The sequence below is a fragment of the Taeniopygia guttata genome, chromosome 30 (genome assembly GCF_048771995.1).
Source record: "Taeniopygia guttata chromosome 30, bTaeGut7.mat, whole genome shotgun sequence".
Classification (NCBI taxonomy): domain Eukaryota; kingdom Metazoa; phylum Chordata; class Aves; order Passeriformes; family Estrildidae; genus Taeniopygia; species Taeniopygia guttata.
Window position 1 is genome coordinate 8,643,252 of NC_133055.1, and position 16,145 is coordinate 8,659,396.

The following is a 16,145-nucleotide window of genomic DNA, read 5'->3' on the forward strand; positions in this document are numbered from 1 at the left end:
CCCGGGTGGACCCTCCTCAGGGACGGTCTGCGCTTTCGCCCCCCCCCCGAGCTCGGGTTTGACTAATAAACACATATGTGCTGCACTCCGCGTCTCCTGCTTTTCTATTGCTTTGCGCGGGGTCCTTTTTACTTTTCTCCGTGCCGTAAAGCTCTTGTTACTGTTTGAGGATTTTTCCTCCCCGGCTAGCGTGGCTGTATACTGTTCCTATATCCCCGGATGCATGGCATCCACTGAGCATTCGGCTGCTCCAAGCTCAGGCAGCCTTGCTATAGCAAGATAAAAGTCTCTGAGCTTAAACGCGATATTCCATTGCCTCATACTTACGACCCAGGCGACGCTGTCCATGACGCTCGCGGGTCCGGGGACGTCTCCCCTACGCCTGGGTACGGTTCCACCGTCCTGGCCGCTGCTTCTGTCTAGGTGAAACCCGTCCACCGGGCAAATTTTGTCCCGGGTTTCGGCACCAGATGTTGCCTTTATAAAAGACAACGGCGACCTGGTTACAAGAAGACAGCACGGCAGCCCGGCTTCGCCCGGGCTACTCGGACTAACGACACACGCTGGCACCAATTTGGTGGACGGTCGAAAGCGTTTATTATCTTATCTCATGGGTTTAAATAGGTTTAGGGGTCTTTGCTACGTCAGAGGGGGGTTTGGGGTCTCGGAGGATAGTGGGTAGTAGAACTTTACCAGAACAGGTGTGGCTACATTCTTTTCTGACTCCTGGAGTTAGCAGATAAGCAGGGGAGAGAGAAGGGGGGAAGGGGCCTATCTTTTCCGTGACATTCCGGTAATCTTCCGCTCCGCCTGTCCCTATCTTACCACAGTAGTAGAACACACGCATACCCTCTACCCCAAGTAATCAGCTGGAAAGGCCCAGAAATTTGATGTGTTTCTGGGTCCTTCACTAGCACTGGTGGTTTCTGAGTGAGCTTTGCTTGGGTGGTGTTTGCAAAGTGGCAAAGTATTGGCGGGTCAGGCTCTGATTTTGTGGTTCTGGTGCCCACAAGTGAGGAATGGCAGCCCCAGGCTCAGAGCCAGTCAGAAAGCCAAGCAAGTGAGAGCAGAGGGAGGGCACCCTTCCAGTCTCTCTTGGGCATGGCCACAAAACAGCCCCTGCTGCTTCTTCCTCCGCCTGTGTTTGGGCTGTGCTGGTGGCAGAGGCAGCCAGGCTGTGCTCTGCCTTCCAGAGCCTGTTGGGAGCGGGCATGCAAAGTGCTGTGTGCACAGCAGAGAGGCCTGGAAGGTGCTGGCAAGAGCGTCCTGCGGGAGCAGGGCTCTGGGCTCTGGCTGGGAACAGCCTGGTCTTGGTGCCGTGGGCGCAGGCAGGAGTTGAGGCAGGTGAAGAGGCAGTGAGCAGCTTGTGTTTGTAGAGGGCCTGGGGCTGCACGTCTGAGCCTCCACCTGGAAAGGCACTTGGGGGAATAGGAGCTAGAGCTGGAGTGCCTGTCCTGAAAGGACATGAAGTCCTTCAGCCTTGCCAGCGTTTCCTAAGGGTGTGTTGGTGTTGAGCAGAAAAGCTGCACATTTGGGGAAATGCCTTTGGAGGACAGGGGCTTGCTTCTCAAGGAAAGTGCTTCCCAGGGAGCTCCCAGTGAGGCAGGTGCAAGTGTCCCCCTTTGGCTCTCTGTGCTCCTTTCAGTCCTTGAGGCCCGCTGCACTTGGCAGAGGGGCAGGGGAAGGGAGAAGGCTGTGAAGAGCAGGTTTGGCATCCACCTGGACCTGCAGAGACCAACCCAGGCACCTGCAGCAGCGTGTGTTACCCTCACTTTGGACAGAGGGGTGAGCAGAACCATCTCTGTCCATCTGTGAGCCCCACAGCTCTCAGTGGGAGCTGTGAATTAAAAGGCCTTTACACACTCACGTTTCACATCTTCCCTGTCTGCTGTGTTTCAGCTCTTGGCAAGATGCATTTGCCTCCTGCTTGCTGGGAGCTGCTGTGGCCCAGGGCCAGCACAGAGCTGGGCTGGGTGGGCCAGGCAGTGTGGTGGAGAGTCTTGGCTGATCTTGGCGTGTACCTGGCCTCAGAAAAGGCTTGGAAGGTTTTGCTGCTGGCTGTGTCATGGGTGCTGCGTGGGCACGAGACAGCCGCTCCTGTCCCGCTGGGTCCCAGCAGTGCCTGGCAGCCGTCCTGCATCCACGTCAGGATGCTGGCCAAGAGAGGCCCTGGAAGCTGAGGCAGCTGATTTGAAGCTTTTGCAGGTGCTAACAGGTCAAGGCCAGCAGTGTTCCCTCAGGATACAGCATTCCTGAGGGGCTTCCCCAGAGCTGCCTGATGCCACCCACTCCTTGTGGCACCCGTTGCTTTCCTGTGGAAGGTTCTACCTTCCCCAAGAGCACAGAGGGAGCTGGAGAAAGAGCTTGCCAGGCTGCTCTCCATCCTTTACCAGCAGCCCTGGGTGAGCAGAGTAGTCCCAGCTGAGCGCAGATGTGCCAATGGAACAGCCGTGCACGGGAAGGCTCAGAGGGAAGGATGATCCAGGATCCATAGGCCTGGCAGCCTGAGCTTGCTCCAGGGGAAGGCCTTGGGGCAGATCCTCCTGAGTGCCATCCCACGGCACGTGCAGGGAACCAGGGGGTCTGCTGGAGGGTGGGAAAGCTCTGCAGAGGGACAGGGACAGCTGGGGGTTCTGGTGGGGTGTGGGGGGCTTGTGTGGGAGTTTAGGGGGGTGGTGTTGGTGGGGTGTTGGGGAAGGAGTTGTCTGGAAGGTGAGAGGTCTAGGCTGGAATTTGAGTCAGTTTGAAAGCAGCATCTGTGATTGGCACAGCTTTGGTTACAGAGGGCTCAGCTCTGTATATCTGTGAATATCTGTAACTTTTCCTCTTCATGGTCCTGACTCTCCTGCAGGGACCGATGGGGGCGAGCTGTACTTTATTGGCCACTTAGATATCTCTACTAGGGGAAGAATTAGCCCCTTTTCCTTCTACTCAGAGCTTTTATATTCCTTGAGAGAGTTAGGATATTATCATCCCTTCATAGAAAACCATTTGCAAAGCAAAGAATGGCCCTTAGTTTTTCCTTTTTTTTGTGTAGTGTTCTGTTCTGTAAAGTGACCCTCAGTGGATGAGGTTAAGGCAAATGAGTTGCTGCTTTGAGATGGGAAGCAAAATTCCAAATCTTCATCTCCTCACACCATCCCAATTAATTTGGGAAGTTTGCACCATTTTGGAACTACTTGAGTTGTGCAACGGGAGTAAAACTTTCCTGAACTGAGGATTCTTACTTGCCAGATTCTTCTGTTCCTTTGCTGTTAAGGTGTTTTTGTGCTGAAGGCAATAACTTCAACGAGAAAATAATTTCAGCATGCGGTAAGAGCTTCTGACAGAGACCAAGTGTTGCCAGCAGTTGCTCCAGGTGCTCCTGCCAACAGCCCCTGCAGGCAGGAGCACAGCCCCCAGTGCAGGTGGGTTTGGCTCCCTCTGGCACAGAAGCCCCCCAGGGGCACAGGTCTCTGGGGCAGGAGACGGGCACCAGCGCTGCCAGGGCTCGGGGGTGACAGCTCTGCTTGGGCAGGGACTCTGCCCTCACCTGCTGATGTCAGCGCTCCCCGGGCCCCAGGGCTCAGAGCAGCATTCCTGCCCTGGCCAACATTCCTTGTGTGTGCCACACCCGCGGGTTTAGGATGGCCACGGGCCAGGACGTGTCCCGAGGAGGCCGTGGCAGCTTCCATGGAAGGTCCCGTTCCCTTCTCAGCGCGGCTGCGTCGGCAGCCCTGGGGGCTCCTGCTGCTCTGAGCCCGCAGAGCAGGGCAGCATTTGCTGATGGTCTGAGCCGTTCCTAAAGATCCTGTTGGGCTCTCTCAGACACTTGGGACAAGGCATTCCTTCCAACCTGGGCCACTTTGGGGGGCTGGCGGTGGCCCCAGGGCAGGTGGCAGTGCGTGCAAGGGCCCTTTGTGACATGGTGCAGCATGGTCACCGTGGAATGGAACGGGACAGGGTATCCAAGGGCCCTTTGTGACACGCTGCAGCATGGAACGCAGCCGAGTGTCCAAGGGCCCTTTGTGACACATGGTGACACAGGAGCTGGTGGTGACAAGAGCACGCCACAGTGCTCGGTGCACGCGACAAGGACAGGACGGGACAGAGCAGTGCTGTGAGGAGCCCCTGCACAGTGCTCATTCGTGTCTGACCCGGAGCTTTTCCGAGGTGTTACTCCTGCAGCTGACCTCGAAGCCAGACCATAGAACTTGCTGACCTGTGGCCTTCCCGAGGCTTCTCTTCTGCAGGTGCCCTCGAGGGCAGAGTGTGGGACTTGGTGCCCCGGAGGCATCTCCCATCCCTGCTGCCAGTGCCCTCGAGGCCAGAGCACCATCCTTGACAGGAGTCTCCTGTCCTTGTGGCAGGAGCCCTCGAGACCAGAGCGCAGGACTTGCTGTCCTGAGCCTTCCTGAGGCTTCTCTCTTGAAGGTGCCTTCCAGGCACGAAAGCAGGACTTGCTGACTCGGAGTTTTCTGAGGCATCTCTCCTGCAAGTAGCCACAAATCCAGTCACTGACATGGAGCAGAGACCCCCAAGATTGCCCAAGCTGGCCTGGGTGGAGGAAGAGGAAGAAGGCCCTGGAGCTGCCCCTGCACACGAGACTGTGACACGGCACCAGAGTGCGTGGCACAGCTCCGGGTGCTCCCCGTGAACCTCAGCTCTGGGACCACTGTCTGCCCCAAGCTTCAGGGGCTGCAGGGGGAGCCCGGCTGGGCTCTGCCCTGGGGCCATCCTGCAGGGACAGCTGCACACAGGGAGCATTCCCTGCCACAAAGAGCCAAGCCAGGGCTGCAGGGCAGCTGCTCCAGCCCCGACTGCACTGCTGAGTGCTGTGCTCTGGGGCTGGGGCTCCCCGCACAGGGGACTGCACTGGTGTGCCAGAGGAGACAGAGAAGCTGCAGCTTCAGCCTAACTGAGGTGGGTGCGTGGGCTGGGAAGAGTGGGGAGGCTCAAGGGGATTCACAGAGCTCATCCTGCTGCAAGGACAAGGAAAAGGGAGCGGGAACTCAGCAGTTGTAGTAGTAGGGACAGGCGAACGGAAGATCACAGGATGTAACGGAAAGAGAGACCCTTCCCCCTTCTCCCTGCTTCATGTTATCTATTAACCCCAAAGCATGTGACCACACCTAACCCAGTAGTTTTCCACTCCTGACTAACCCTAGAGACCCCACAACCCCCCTCTGACGTAGCAAAGACCCCCAAGACTATTTAAACCCATGAGATAAGATAATAAAGGCTTTCAACCATCCACCATACTGGTGCCAGCGTATTTGTCGTTAGCCCGAGTGGTCCGGACAGGCCGGGCCGCTGTGCTGCTTATTGGAACCGGGTCGCCGTTGTCTTTTATAAAGGCAACATATCTGGTGCCGAAACCCGGGAAGATTCGCTCGGGTGACAGGATACACCTGGACAGGAGCAGCGGCCGGAGCGGTCAGACCGTATCTTGGCGCAGGGAGACGTCCCAGGACCCGCGAGCGTCATGGACAGCATCGCCAGGGTCGTAAGTGTGAATTATAAGCAGTGGAGTATCGAATTTAAGTTCAAAGACTTTTATCTTGCCATAGCAAGGCTGCTTGAGCTTGGGGCGAGTGAAAGCCCAGTGGATGCCATGCATCCGGGAATATGGGAAAAATGCACAGCCACGCTGGCCGGGGACACGAAATCCTCAGGCAGTGGCAAAAGCCCTAAAGCGTGGGGCAGAGTAGAGAAAGCCCTGCGCAGAGCAATAGAAGAGCAGGAGACGCATAGTGCGGCGCATACGTGTTTATTAGTTAGACCCGGGCTCGGGGTGGGGGCGGAAGCGCAGACTGTCCCTGAGGACGATCCGTCCGGGAACGGAGACCCGGGGGGGCCCGGCGCGTCACCCCCCCCCTCAGATCAGAGCCCAATCCCTGCCGCGGAAGCCCCCCCGAAAAACCCCCGCCGCGGAAACCCCCCGAGAAACCGCAGCTTCCCCGTCCGTCCCGCTGCCGGTCCGCGACCTGATGTCAGAGGCGCAGCAGCGCGCAGAGTGCTTCTGGCAGGAGCTGGCAGGAGAAGCCAGAGTCGCGGAAGCCGCGGCTCGGGAGAAAGTCCTAGCCGCGCGGCCAAGTTACCCCTTTGAAAATGGCGCTGGGCGCCACGGAGGGGGGCGGGGCACGGCCGGTCTCGGCGCGAAAAGCCGGGAAGTGCACAATTTCAGGAATGCGCATGCGCGGGAGAAAGAGGCGGAGAGCAGCAGAGAGCGCGGAGCCAATCGGCAGCCGCACCGGGCGCAGCTACCATATAAGGGAGAAACCACCCCCTGCAGGAGGCAGGGCAAGCCGGGGGGGCGGGAGCGGCGCCATCCCCGCGGGGAGGAGCGAGCTTGGAGCCGAACAAAAAGGCATCGAGCCCCGGAAGTGCGCTGGCATTTGACTTCTGGCTCGGAGCCCGGCAGCAGCTCCGCCGGCTCAGAGGAGCCGGCGGGGGCCAGCCGGAACTCCGAGACGGAGAAAACAAAGCCAACGCAATTCAAAACAAAACCAAGTAAAGCTCTAAGCCGCACCGAAAAGCGGTCACAATACGAACCAACCCAGTTTTCCAGCTGGGGAAAAATATCCTTTTGGGGCTGCGGGAGAAAAGGGGGTCTCGCCAAGGAATGCGGGTCCCAGCCCCAGGAGAACGGGACGGGGGAGGGAGAGTGCGGACCGCACCAGGCCTCCTCCCGCTGCAAATATGAGGCAGCCCATTTATGCCAACCCCCAGCGGGGCGGGGAGTCCTCATACTTCATACCCCCGCCAGCGACACAATTGCAGAATTTCCAAACACAGCCCGCGGTACCTTCGTACCCACTACCACTGCAGACAGCGCCTGTGCCGCAGGGTCAGCAGGGGACGCCCCAGAACGGGACCCCTGGGTGACCCTGGCCATTAAAATAGGGAAGGAGCCCCCGAGGGTGTGGGGGACATGCCGCCTTTATGGCAGTCAGGACCCCCACGTAATAGGGCTTCAGTTTCGGGCAGACACAGGAGCAGACTGCTCGATCTTGCCCCAAGCCCTGTGGCCCCGACGCTGGCAATGCAAAGCCCGCCGCAGCACCTCCACCCCAAACACGCCCGAGGGGATCCTGCTGAAGCTGCAGGAGGAAAGGGCCACTGCCACACATCCACCGCTGCCAATAAACCTGACCTTCAGAACAAAACTAATGAAAAGCTGTGAGTTTCAGTTTGCAGGACACGCTCATGGACCGTCCCCGTGACGCATACACCCCTGCTCCAGAGAGAGATGACGGACCACCAAACTGCCAGACAAGACCCAAGAATCCCACGGCGGTGAGACCCAGACATGCACAGTGTCTCTGTGCAATTTTGCGATTAGGGCTTGTGGCCAGGGGGACAAGCCAACCCAGGCCACTACCCTCATCAGCCATTTAGGTGGGTCATGCAACATCTCTCAAGTGACAAGGTGTTCAAAGAGATCACCACAGCAAACACCCCATCCTTAGTGTTCCACATAGCCAACCTGTTTAGAAGCTACCTTTCTAACCCTAAACGAAACCAAACCGAACCTGACTAACTCCTGTTAATTTTGCTATAATGCTAAACCCCCTTTTCTACGAAGGCATTGCTTTAGACACCCCCTTTAGTTACTCCACAGCCAGTGCCCCCCACCAGTGCAGATGGGACACTCCCCGCAGAGAAATCACCCTGAGTCAAATCACAGGACAGGGCAGATGTTTTGGCAATGCAACCTTAGCAAAGCAGAAAGGCAACTTCTGCACTAAAGTTGTCAAGCCCAAATGAAAAACCAATAAGTGGGTGGTCCCATCTGCATCTGGGATGTGGGTTTACCAGAGATCCAGAGTGAGTCCTTGTGTGTTCCTTGCCAAATTTAATGACTCTATCGACTTCTGTGTCCAAGTTCTGATTGTTCCTAGGGTCCTGTACCACTCAGATGAAGAGATATACCACCTTCTCGAGGAACCTAACAGACTCCACGAAAGAGAAATTATCACAGGTATAACCATCACAATGCTGCTCGGCCTGGGAGCAGCTGGCACAGCCACGGGTGTCTCAGCCATCACGACCCAACAGCACGGACTGTCTCAGCTGCAAATGACCATCGACAAAGACCTGCAGAGAATCGAGAAATCCATCTCCTATCTAGAGAAATCAGTCTCTTCGCTTTCAGAAGTAGTTTTACAAAATAGGCGAGGACTGGACCTTTTGTTCATGCAACAAGAAGGACTGTGTGCAGCCTTGAAAGAAGAGTGCTGCTTTTATGCAGATCATATGGGAGTTGTTAAAGACTCCATGGCAGAACTCTGAGATAGACTGGCTCAGAGAAAGAGAGACAGGGAAACCCAACAGAGCTGGTTTGAATCCTGGTTCAATCAATCACCTTGGCTCACCACTTTAATTTCCGCCCTGGTAGGTCCACTGGCAATACTGCTTTTAGCTATTACCATAGGACCATGCCTGCTGAACAAACTAGTCTCGTTTGTTCAGGCCCGTCTAGAAAGGGCGAACATTTTGTTCATAGGCCACCAACAAATGCTGTAAACCAAAAACTGCGTACACAGCCGCAAAAGCCTTCAAGACTTGCCTTGAAAAAATTACTCAGGTTTACTAAACCACCCTTTCCTTACCAAGTTACAAGTTTGTACCTCACTCCAGTGCCTATATCTACGACTACCTCATTTTATATATGATAAGGGGAGAGGAGATGTAGTAGTAGGGACAGGCGAACGGAAGATCTCGGGATGTAACAGAAAGAGAGACCCTTCCCCCTTTCTCCCTGCTTCACGTAATCTATTAACCCCAGAGCATTTAACCACACCTAACCCAGTAGTTTTCCACTCCCGACGAACCCTAGAGACCCTACCAAACCCCCCTCTGACGTAGCAAAGTCCCCCAAGACTATTTAAACCCATGAGATAAGATAATAAAGGCTTTTCGACCGTCCACCAAATTGGTGTCTGCGTGTGTCGTTAGCCCGAGTGGCCCGGACAGGCCGGGCCGCCGTGCTGCTTCTTGGAACCGGGTTGCCGTTGTCTTTTATAAAGGCAACAGGACTGGGAGAGGGTTTAGGCGTACTGGGGAGGTGGGGGGAGACTGGAAGGGGGTTGTGGGATTCTGAAAGGGATGGGAGATGCTTTGGTGGGTCCTGGGGAGGTGAGGAAGGGATCATGGCAAGTTTCAGAGGGTCCTGGGTGGACTGGGAGCAATCAGGAGGGTGCGTGGAGAGGCTTGGGGTGTCTGTGAGAGGTTTTGGGGGGTCCTGATGCCTGCAGGCCTCCCAGAGATGCCGCTGGATGCCACTGGCAGCAAGATGCAGACGGGGATCAGGGACTACGAGTTGGGCTTTGTCTTCCTGGTGCTGGGGCTCGGCTTCTACCTGTGCAAGTGGGTCAAGGGGGGTCCCGGGGGTCATGTCCCCTCTCCCCAAGACTGTGGGTGCTCCACCTGGGGTCCCCAGCCCGGTGTCACCCCCTTTTCCCTGCCCACAGAGCTTCTGAGCCGTTGGCGGCTGCAGAGCTTCCCTGTGGCCTCGGGCCCAGCTGGGATCCCCCGCTCCATCCCCATGCTGATTTTGGGGGGGTCCTGTGTACCCCCAGCCCTGCTGTCACTCTGCCCGTGCCCGCCTGCTCCCAGTGTTCCCAGTAACGCTTCCCAGTTAAACCCAGCCCAGTTTGTGGGGGGCACTGGGGAGGGACTTGGGGGGACCCCACGGCGGGGCCGGCACTGGGCAGGGAGGGCAGGGTCCGGGTGGGGAACACTGCCTGCTGCGGGTCTGCCCGGCAACTGGTGAGTCATCAGCGCCGCTCTCTCTGATTGGCTGACTCTTGTCCACCGCATTCTCTCATTGGCTGAGGAGAGGCCCGGGAGTGCAGAGAAGGAACGGGAGAGATCCCGCCCCAAGCAGTGGCACGGGGAAAACAGACCCAGCCTGGGCACAGGGAGGGAATTTATTACCAACCAAACCACGGCAGTATGAGGAGAAGGGAAAGAAATCCCTCCAACACCTTCCCCCCACCCAACGGGGATCACCCACAACAGGGTTATCCACCATGGAGAGACGGGGACATCCGAGTTTAGACCAAAGCCAATTTTATTGTGTGTACCAGGTTTTTATACAGGGATTTACTTGTATGGTGCTTATATAGGGCTTTGTTTTTGGTAACAATTTCCCATTGGTGACACATTCTTTGTGACATCCAGTAACCTGGGAGCATTTATCTTATCACAAAGTCTCACACCACGTTGCTTGGTCAGTCTTCTTGTTCAGGGAGACTTAACCTGTGTCTGTGTCTCCCACAGTCTCTGCTCAGTCAGGCCTCAGATATCGGGCCCCTTTATCAGCTCCATTGCTTTACTCTCTGTTTTATTCCCCATACCGGATCAGCAGGGCTCTGCCCAACGGGGGTCACTGGGGATCATCCAGCCCGGATCCTCCCATGGGGGAGGGAGCTGGAGCAGCGCACCAAGCTCTTCCCTCACTCTCTTCGCTAACTCCAAGCTCTTCCCTCACTCTCTTCCCTCACTCCAAGCTCTTCCCTCACTCTCTTCCCTCACTCCAAGCTCTTTCCTCACTTGGGGCACTAAAAGGGCTTCCCTTAGTGGTGCCTCCGTTGGTGCTGGGTCAAGTTTGAGATCCTGGAGAAGCTCTTCCCACACTTCCCACAATCGTAGGGCCTCTCCCCAGTGTGGATGCGCCGGTGCACGGTGAGGTTGGAGTTGCGGTTGAATCCCTTCCCGCACTCGGGGCAGCGGAAGGGCCTCTCCTCTGTGTGAATCCGCTCATGTACGAGGAGATCAGAGCTGGTCTGAAACCTCTTCCCACACTGGGGACACTCGTAGGGCCTCTCCCCGCTGTGGATGCGCTGGTGTGTTCTCAGGTGTGAACTCCGCCCAAAGCTCTTCCCACATTCCAAGCACTCATAGGGCCGTTCCCCAGTGTGGATCACCTGGTGCTCAATCAGGTGAGACGTGTCTCTGAAACCCTTCCCACACTTCCCACACTCATAGGGCCTCTCCCCGGTGTGGATGCGCTGGTGTGTTCTCAGGTGTGAGCTCCGCCCAAAGCTCTTCCCACATTCCAAGCACTCATAGGGCCGTTCCCCAGTGTGGATCACCTGGTGCTCAATCAGGTGAGACGTGTCTCTGAAACCCTTCCCACACTCCCCACACTCGTAGGGCCTCTCCCCGGTGTGGATGCGCCGGTGCACGGTGAGTTTGGAGTTGTGCTTGAAGCCCTTCCCGCAGTCGGGGCAGCAGAAGGGCCTCTCCTCTGTGTGACTCCGCTCATGTACGAGGAGATCGGAGCTGGTCCGAAACCTCTTCCCACACTCCCCACACTCGTAGGGCCGTTCCCCAGTGTGGATCCTCTGGTGCTCGATCAGGTGGGAGCTCCGACTGAAACCCTTCCCACATTCCAAGCACTTGTGGGGCTTCTCCCTGCCATGAGACTTCTCCACCAGCTCCGAGCTCTGGCTGGATCTCCGCCCGCCTTCCTGGCTCAGGGGGGCTCTTTCCTCCCCGCAGCTCCCTGGGCTGGGTTTGCAGCTCCTCCTCCTGCAGCATCTCCGGGGCTTTTCCTCCTCCTCCATCCAGACACGCCCTGGCAATGACAAATCCTGGTTTGGGGAAAAAAACAAGAGGAGAGCACCTTGGACTGGAGGTTCCTCCTTGCTCCAGTTCATCTCAGGAAGTCGTTTGGAATCTTATGTCTGTAAGAACCTCCAAAACACCAAGATTTAGCCCAAAAATCCCACAAACTTCAAGATACAGATCAAAAACTCCCCAAACATCACAAGTCAGCAAAAACCTCCTCCAAAACATAAAGATTCAGCTGCCACATAAAACCAAAGCAACAACATTTAGCCCAAGAAAGCTCAGAAACACCAAGATTCACCCCGTGAAAATCCTGGATCCCCCTCCACAGTAACCTGCTGCATGTGGGAGAAGCAACGGCTCCTGGGGCTGGAGGGAGGCTGCAGATACAGGGAGGGGTGGAACCTTCTGCTGCTTCTTCCTTCTGCCCCTCCTCCTCCTCCTCCGGTGTCTCTACCCTTCATCACACTCCTCTTCCTCCTGCTATTACTCCTTCTCCTGCACAATCCCACCTTCTCCTGCCACCTGCATCGTTTGACCATTTTGTTCCTCAAGCCTGCTTCTCCTTCCCTTCTCCTCCTGCCCCCAGGCCCAGCACCCACTGCCGGCTCCCTCTTCCCCCCAGACCCACAGCATCCCAGCCGAGGGGCAGGGATGGAGCTGGGGCAGGTCGGGCTGGGGCAGCGCTGGGCTCTCGGCCGCTCCTGCCCGCACTCGGTCCCCACTGCAGCCGCTCCCGCCAGGACAGCGCGGGGGGGCCCGGCCTTGGCGCTGCCCCACTCCCACCTCCCCAAATTCCCCTCGCGGGGGCGATGGGGCCGAGGGGGGGGCGCAGGTGGGGTCCCGGTGGGGAACGCGGGGAGCTGCGAGTCTGCCTGGCAACTGGTGAGTCATCAGCGCCGCGGGCTCTGATTGGCTGAGCTCTGCCTGAGGGCTGTGCCTGCAGCAAAGAGGGGACACCCTGCTCCAGGGGGGATGTCCCACAAACGGGGGACCCCCATGAAAGGAACAAGAGCAAAGTGTCTTAACAAACAGATGCTCTGAATCTGCTCGGAGATAGGGTCAAGCAACTTTCATGTAAGGAAGTGACAGGAGAAGCCATCGGTTTCAGAAAATGTTATTAATTGATGACACAGACTGCTGCTCAGCCAAGGCCCTGCTCAATTCATGAACTTCCAGAAGAACAACAAAGACTTAACAGAGCCATGAATATCATTTGCTATATAAAAGCAGGGAGCATATTAAGGGAGTATGTAGTAGGTGGATTAGGAAGTCTGCAGCTCTCAAATACTTCAGCCAATGGGGAAAGCAGAGGGAGATGTGGCCAGGAGAATTAGGATGAAAAGGAGGCTGTGTCCTCCAGCAATTGGAGAGATCCCATGGGGAATGTCCCATGGCCTCTCCCATTTTTAAGAATGAAATTCCATTTACAGGACTCCTCTGTCTGCTTTGTGGACAGAATCCTCTGGTGATGTCAATTTTTCCGCACACCCTGGGGCAGGGAGTGCAGCTGAAGGTGCCTCACCCACTTTGGGTGATCGGCTCCCTTGGCTGGCGGCGGCACCGGGGATTGATTGGGGACCCGGGAGTGACCAGGAGACAGACGAGTGACACATCAGGGGGGTCTGTGAAGAGTCAGCAGGGAGAGAGCACTGAAAATCTCATCCGTGAGTGCCCTGGGATCTTCGGGGAGTGAACATGGCAGGGCACCCATGGAGGGGTGAAAAGGGAAAGCCAGGGAGGGGTCCTGGCCAAAGGGAGGATGATGCCAAAATGTCTCTGAAGGGTCCCTTGGGAGAATGCTGAGGTAGTTTGCACATTCCCCCAGAGGTAATTAAGGATATGGACACCCAGGAAGGGCAATAAGGGAAGGGGAGAAAGGATTTGGACAACAGGGGATGGATGGTGTTGGTGTGCTGGGAAGGGATCGGGTGAAGGGGAGTGTGCAGCAGTATGGTTCAGGCAAGAAGCAGCAGGAGGAATCTATGTGGTAAGAAAATGGATGATGGAAAAGAGGAGGAACAGAAAAATACTCAGGATTGGGATGTTTTTCAGCATGGTCTTATCCTGACAATTTGCCAGCTGATACTTTGAATTCCCAGTTTTCAGGAGAGGAAAAGCAGGAGGTCAGGATGTCAGGGGTTTCTCTGTGGTGGGCAGCGGCAGCAGCGGGCGCAGAGGTGCGGGACCGGGAGCAGGGCTGGGGGCCTGTGGGGAGCTGCGGGGCCGGGCCGGGGCTGTGGGGCAGCCGGGGCTCAGCGCCGGGCGCTGCCTGAGCCCACCAGCCCCGGGCAGGGCCGGCAGTGGCCCCCTGTCATGGTTTGACACTGGTACAATGCCAGTGCCCTATGAAAATACAACTTATTAATTAAATGTTGTGAAATGTGATCAAGAACAGAGTAAAGTAGGCTAAACTTAATAATAAAGGAAAAAACTTTATTACACTACTATTACTATTACTATAAAAGGAGAAGAAAGGAAAGAAAAAAAACCACATAAAATTCGAAATGAAAATCTTCTAAAACATTTTTCTTCCTTCTACTCAACTCTACTAAACCCCAGCGAGACTTATTTGGATCTTTAATCAAGGTTTCACTCTTTAATATAATTAAAACTGAGTCTACTGGGGAAGAGAGGAGTCCTCCTTGCACTATAGACTGCTAGGAAACACAGCTGCTACTTCTTGTGTTTTTAATGTCATACGTGGCACTGCCCAGACACACCGGCTAGTGTGACATTCTTTTTTCTATGTCACAGTGCTCTTACTACTGTGCATGGACAGAGACTGCTTATAGGGCTCTTTTAAGGATGCTTTGCTAAGGACTACTAGGAACAACAGTCCAGTATCACAATTCGGGACTAGAGTCCTCCCCATTTTTCTTTGGGGCTGAGGGTCTAAAAGACAGAGATCGCCTTCTCTTCTTCTCTGAAGATGGAGGGTATCCTCACACCCTCCTAAGCTTTCTCTCTGTCTACTCTAAAACTGGTAGTTGCTGAAGAAGGTCTCTTGGCTCACTAATGCATCTCTTTAAAATGTAGTCTCTCTTGAAAGAAAGAGTGGTTCAGTCTATGGTAAATAAGCAGAGTCCAGCTAAAAGTCACTCTATCATCTGCTCCTAACTTTCTTCTCTGAATATTTGAGGTTTTAGGCTGTCTCTCTTTTTTTCAAATTTAGGAGGAGTAATATTTTATAAAGCTTTTATTTCACAGGAAAGGGTTAAAATTCCCGGACTCCCTGGACGGCTGCAATCTCAGCCCAGGACTCTTTCTCTAGTCTCTCATGCTGGGCATCTTCCCCCCCCTTTCTCTTTCTCTTCTGCTGGCAAATTCTTAGGTGTCTGTTGGCTCTCTATTTCTTTTCTCTTTGGTTTAGGGGAGGGGGAACAAACACATCTCAGATGTTCTCCACCCTTCCATCCGCAGGAGCTGGCCCAGCTTGGTTCTCAATCCTTCACCCCCTGGCCTACTTCTGCAGGCCGCATGGCTCCCCTCCCCCACCCAGCCCGGGCTGGGCAGGGGAGGTATTTATTTTGCGATGACCAGAACCAAAGAAGGACGAGTCCTCCTGGGAATTCCGCTTTTAACCCCTCTGTGTTCTCAGAGGCGTGTCCACTTTCAATTAGTCACCCCAAGTGTCAGTATTTAAACCTGACCCCTGACTAGATAGACTTCTTCTTTCTAAAAAAAAATTCTCTTCTCGTGTCAAACCATGACACCCCCGGCCCCCAGGAGGCTGCGGGACGCCCCGGCCGCTGCCCGGCCCCGGGGAGCTGCCGGCCCTGCCCGCCGGGGGGGCCGCCTTTGGACACTGCGGCAGGACAGGCACCGGCTTTGCCACACGGGCTGTGCAGGGGACCCTGAGCACAAGGAGCAAAACAAAGGAACATCAGGAAACGCAGATTTTCATGGTTGGACATAGAAGTGAATTTTCTCAGGCAGCCGGTCTCAAAGCAATCAGTGGTCAGGTTTGGATATTGGCACCGGGAGTGGCCACTGAAGGCACGGGCACGCCTCTGAGAACACAGGGTTCAAAGCAAGAACTCCCAGCAGAACTGTCTCTTTGCAGAGTGCAGACTCTCCCCCGCCCACCACGGGCTGGGTGGGGGAATGGAAGCCCTGTGGCCTGGGAGGGATAGGCCAGGGGGAGGAAACCTGAGATGTCTTTGTTCCCCACGCCCCCACACCACCGGAGGGAAACAGACAGAGAGCCTGAAGGCACCTGGAAATTCACTGGCAGAGGAGGAGAAGGGGGGGAAGGTGCCCAGCCCTGGGAGTTGGGGTCTGGGCTGAGATTTCAGCAGTCAGGGCAGTCCAAGACTTTTAACCCTTTCCTGGGAAATGAAAGCTTTGTGAAATATTACTCCTCCTCCGCTTGAAAGAGAAAAGAGACAGTCTGGGACCTGAGATGTTAGGGAAAGAAGGTTGGGGGGAGATGATGGAGTGGCTTTTGGCTGGACTTTTCTTGTAAGCCATTGACTGAACCAGTTTCTCCTGCAACAGAGACTGCATCTTTAGGGGGATGCAATGGTGAGCCAAGAGACCTGCTTCAGCAAATTCCAGCACAGGAATGGAGGGAACAGAGGAAA

The 16,145-nt window shown here is 55.6% G+C and overlaps 2 protein-coding genes across 2 annotated transcripts in view; one reads left to right on the forward strand and one right to left on the reverse strand.

Moving 5' to 3' along the window:
* LOC140680874 (uncharacterized) overlaps positions 1-16,145 on the reverse strand; it is a 989,054-nt gene that overhangs the window by 955,747 nt on the left and 17,162 nt on the right. The window contains 1 exon segment of the mRNA XM_072919755.1: positions 10,574-11,361. Within this exon segment, the coding sequence (XP_072775856.1) occupies positions 10,574-11,361 (788 nt within the window).
* The window catches only part of LOC140681003 (uncharacterized), a 278,479-nt gene that overhangs the window by 57,554 nt on the left and 204,780 nt on the right, over positions 1-16,145 (forward strand). The window lies entirely within an intron of this gene.